General features: G+C 58.2%; 1 protein-coding gene across 1 annotated transcript in view; it reads left to right on the top strand.

Moving 5' to 3' along the window:
* PEAR1 (platelet endothelial aggregation receptor 1) overlaps positions 1-4,416 on the top strand; it is a 20,944-nt gene that overhangs the window by 14,225 nt on the left and 2,303 nt on the right. Inside the window, 12 exon segments of the mRNA XM_010838207.1 lie at positions 1-35; positions 130-250; positions 978-1,141; positions 1,235-1,337; positions 1,471-1,617; positions 1,807-1,932; positions 2,795-2,923; positions 3,027-3,155; positions 3,346-3,558; positions 3,792-3,880; positions 3,990-4,125; positions 4,310-4,384. The exon segment at positions 1-35 is cut by the window's left edge and continues 2 nt beyond it. Of these exon segments, the coding sequence (XP_010836509.1) occupies positions 1-35; positions 130-250; positions 978-1,141; positions 1,235-1,337; positions 1,471-1,617; positions 1,807-1,932; positions 2,795-2,923; positions 3,027-3,155; positions 3,346-3,558; positions 3,792-3,880; positions 3,990-4,125; positions 4,310-4,384 (1,467 nt within the window).

The following is a 4,416-nucleotide window of genomic DNA, read 5'->3' as shown; positions in this document are numbered from 1 at the left end:
ACAGCGGCCTCTGCCGGTGCGCGCCCGGCTACAAGGTGAGGCGAGCCCCACCGCGAGGGAGGTGCGGAAGAGGCTCAGGGAGTCCGCCCGCCCCTCTCATGAGTGCGCCCACCCACCCCCCACTTTCAGGGACCGCACTGCGCTAGCCTCTGCCCCCCTGACACCTACGGAGTCAACTGCTCGCAACGCTGCTCCTGCGAAAATGCCATTGCCTGCTCGCCCATCGATGGCACCTGCGTCTGCAAGGAAGGTACTGGGTTGGGGTCTCCTGGAAGGACGATTTGGGGGCGGGGCCATGGGAAGAAGGGAGAGTCCAAGTGCAGGGGCAGGCCAAGGGTAGGGGAGAGGCTGCAGGATAGGGGCGGAATCACTGGGCAGCAGCTGGACGGCGGGAAAGTAGCCAGGCTACTTCCTTCCTGGAATATCCACTTTGCTTTTGTTTCAACCACAAAAATCCCAATTGTCCTTAAAGGCCTAGGCCAGAGGCATCTCTTTGCTGAACATTCCTCATCCTCAGTCATCCAGAATCACAGAATGCCGGTGCCAGGAGATCTACCAGGGGTGGCCCGTTGGCAGTCTTTAGGGCTAGTTAAACACGTTTTGTTTCACCAGCTCTCCATCATATTTAACAAATGTCCCAGTCTCCAGTCCCCACTCCTCCCTATTGTCTTATACATGACGTGGATAACACATTTAGTTACTTAATGGGGCCTCAGTAAGCATTTGGGTTTGCTGCCAATCCCCTTCTTTTGGCAGAATAGGCAACCAAGACCCAGAAGGGGGTGGTGCATCCCCGACGGTCATTCAGCCTTCTGTCCAACATCCAACGATTCACATGCTGGTCTCCTATGGGGCCGTGAGCACCCCCATCCCCACCCCATGCTGGTAGCTCAGAGTCTGGCACAGTCATTGCCCAGTGTGTGCTTGCTCAGGAGGGCAGCTGGGTCCCCATGCCTACCTACAAGTCCCTCTTCCAGGTTGGCAGCGTGGTAACTGCTCTGTGCCCTGCCCGCCTGGAACTTGGGGCTTCGGTTGCAATGCCAGCTGCCAGTGTGCCCATGAGGCAGCCTGCAGTCCCCAGACTGGAGCCTGTACCTGTACCCCTGGGTGGCATGGGACCAACTGCCAGCTCCCCTGCCCGGTAAGTGCGCAACAGCCCGCCTGCCTGGGTGGAGGGGAGGGCACCACATCCCCCAGCTTACTGGCCTGTCCTACCCCACACTCCTTTTCTAAGAAGGGGCAGTTTGGTGAAGGCTGTGCCAGTCGCTGTGACTGTGACCATGCTGACGGCTGCGATCCTGTTCACGGACACTGCCAGTGCCAGGCGGGGTGGACAGGTGAGCATTATGGTGGGCAGGCCCCAGGCTTACCGTGGAGTTGGGGGGATGTATCCCACAGGACACGTGTGCAGAGAATCCTTATGGACGAGGAGAGGGGACCCAGGCCAGGCTCATCCTACCCCTCCCACAGGTACCCGCTGCCACCAGCCCTGCCCTGAGGGCTTCTGGGGAGCCAACTGCAGCAACGCTTGTGCCTGCAGGAACGGGGGCACCTGCATCCCCAAGAATGGCAACTGCGTCTGTGCACCCGGATTCCGAGGCCCTTTCTGCCAGAAATGTGAGGCTCCCTCCTCTCCGTCTGCCTTTCAGTCCAGTGCCAGATGCCAGAAGCCCCCACTCTACCCCTCTTGGCCTGCTGTGCTGACTGCAGTCTATGGGCTGGTTACACACGGTGGGAGAGGGTGGAGTCAAGGGCTGACTGAGGGTTGGCCCCTGCCCCCAGTCACCACGAGCCCCTTTCCCCCAGCCTGTCAGCCTGGCCGCTATGGCAAACGCTGTGTGCCCTGCAAGTGTGCCAACCATTCCTCCTGTCACCCTTCGAATGGGACCTGCTACTGCCTGGCTGGCTGGACCGGCCCTGACTGCTCTCAACGTACGTGGTGGCCCGTGTGTCTGAATGCATGCCGAGGGGGTGGGCTGAGGACTGAGAGGCTTCCATTCCCCTGATCTGGACCCGCCTTGATTCAGCCGTTGATGTAAACACAATCAGCAAATATGTATAGGGCATCACCTACATGCTGGGTATTGTCCTAGATGCTCAGGATGCAGCAGTGAACGGGTCAGGGAAAAAAGTTCCCTGCCCTTCTGCATGGGAAAACCATAAACTCAGTTATGGACTTTTTTTTTTTTTGCATCGCCAATTTATTTTTTATTTATTTATAATGGCCTCTTTCCCACATAAACATACGAAGAACATCATGGAAAAGATTAGTCCAAAAAACTGAATAAAGCAAATTTTGAAAAGGGAAAATGAGAAGCAGTTACCATGAAAAATACGGGCAGGGTAGAGGGAAGTGATCTTGGAGATGACCTTTTCCATAGAATTTGGTAACTACTATTAGATTACCTGCTAGTATCATATACACAAAAATTATGCCTTGAATAGTGTGAGCATTTACTTCTCTTTTATATTAAAAAAAAAAAAAGAAGTCCAGAGCTAAGTGATGTAGAGTAGTTTGGAAGCCTTTGGTTGTCTGGCCCTGATCACATTATTTTGAAAGGCTGTTAGACAGGCAGGTGCAGAGGTTAGGCAGGCAGCTGGGCACGTGGATCTGAAATTCAGGCTACAGACATGGCTGCAGATGAGTCATCAGTGTGTAGATACCGTTCGAAGCCTTGGTGTCTCTGGGGAGACCAAAGCTGAGTGGAAGGCTTCAGCGACACTGGGGACTGAGAATTCACCCAGGAGACGCTGGCCCTGCCCGCCAGACAGGCTCCAACCTTGTCTCCTGCAGCATGCCCTTTGGGACACTGGGGAGCCAACTGTGCCCAGCTCTGCCAGTGTCGCCATGGTGGGACCTGCCACCCCCAGGATGGGAGCTGTTTCTGTCCCCCAGGCTGGACCGGACATCTGTGCTTGGAAGGTACCAACAGAAGGGCAACTCCATGCCCCGACCGCCAGCCCTAGCCCAAGGAGGGGACTGCCATTCCCTTGCCCCTCTGATCTCCTCTTCCACTTTCTCCCAGGCTGTTCTCCAGGGATGTTTGGTGCCAACTGCTCCCAACCGTGCCAGTGCGGTCCTGGAGAGAGGTGCCACCCGGAGACTGGGGCCTGTGTGTGTCCTCCAGGGCACAGTGGTGCCCCCTGCAGGATCGGTGAGTTCTCATCTAGCCCCTGCCTCTGCACTGTCCCCAGGGAACTAGGACATAGGTACCTGTCCAGGTCTCCGCTAAGTGGTACTCTTGTATCACCCTGCCTTCCTACTGGGGCCTCTCCCATCCATGCATCCCAAGCTCACCAACAGGGCCAAGACACTGTCCTGAGCAACCACTCCATCCCACACAGGAAGCCAGGAGCCGATCACCATGATGCCCACCCCTCCGGTGGCCTATAACTCGCTTGGGGCAGTGATTGGCATCGCAGTGCTGGGGTCCCTGGTGGTGGCCCTGGTGGCGCTGTTCATTGGCTACCGTCACTGGCAAAAGGGCAAGGAGCATCAGCACCTGGCAGTGGGCTACAGCAGCGGACGACTGGACGGCTCTGAGTATGTCATGCCAGGTGAGCTGGCCCGGGGTAGGACTCACGTGCGCGCTGACTCTTCGGCACAGGGCAGGTGGGATGCGGGGCTTCTGCATCCCTCCCTGGACCTAGGAGATGGGAAGCGGGGAGCTGGAGAGAGGAAGGGAGGTCAGCGAGGCCAACTGCGGATCTCCTGGGACAGAACGGCTGTCTTGGGCCCAGGCCTGTGTCTGACCTGGCAGGCCACCCCGCACCTGTGTCTGTTTGTGCAGATGTCCCTCCGAGCTACAGTCACTACTACTCCAACCCCAGCTACCACACCCTATCACAGTGCTCACCGAACCCCCCACCCGCTAAGAAGGTCGGTGCTAGGGGTGGGCGTGCACGGTGGGTGCCTGGTGGGTGCAGCTCCGGGCCTCCGGAGAGTTCCAGCTCTGCGTGTTCCTGTCCCACCCCTCCTCCCCTGCCAGGTTCCAGGCAGTCAGCTCTTTGCCAGCCTCCAGGCCTCTGAGCGACCAGGTGGAGCCCATGGACTTGATAACCATGCCACGCTACCTGCAGACTGGAAGCACCGCCGGGAGCCCCCGGCAGGGCCTCTGGACAGAGGTAGAAGCCTGGGAGCCAAGGCCTGTGGTGAGGGTGGACGTATGCAGCCCAGCATCCAGCTCCATCTGAGTGCACACGTCTGTAGAAGGGGTTCCGGGCCCCAGTTCTAGAGGACGGGACCCTGGGGTGGGGACCCTGGGGTGGGGACCAGGGGCCTGATTGCGGGTTGCTTTCTCCTTGTTAGGTAGCAGCCGCCTGGACCGAAGCTACAGCTGTAGCTACAGCAACAGTAATGGCCCTGGCCCATTCTACAGTAAAGGTGAGCGCACGGGGGTGGGGGTGGGAGGGGGC

This window comes from Bison bison, unplaced genomic scaffold (assembly GCF_000754665.1).
Source record: "Bison bison bison isolate TAMUID 2011002044 unplaced genomic scaffold, Bison_UMD1.0 scf7180017864093, whole genome shotgun sequence".
NCBI lineage: Eukaryota > Metazoa > Chordata > Mammalia > Artiodactyla > Bovidae > Bison > Bison bison.
This window is presented reverse-complemented; position numbering and strand designations above follow the sequence as displayed.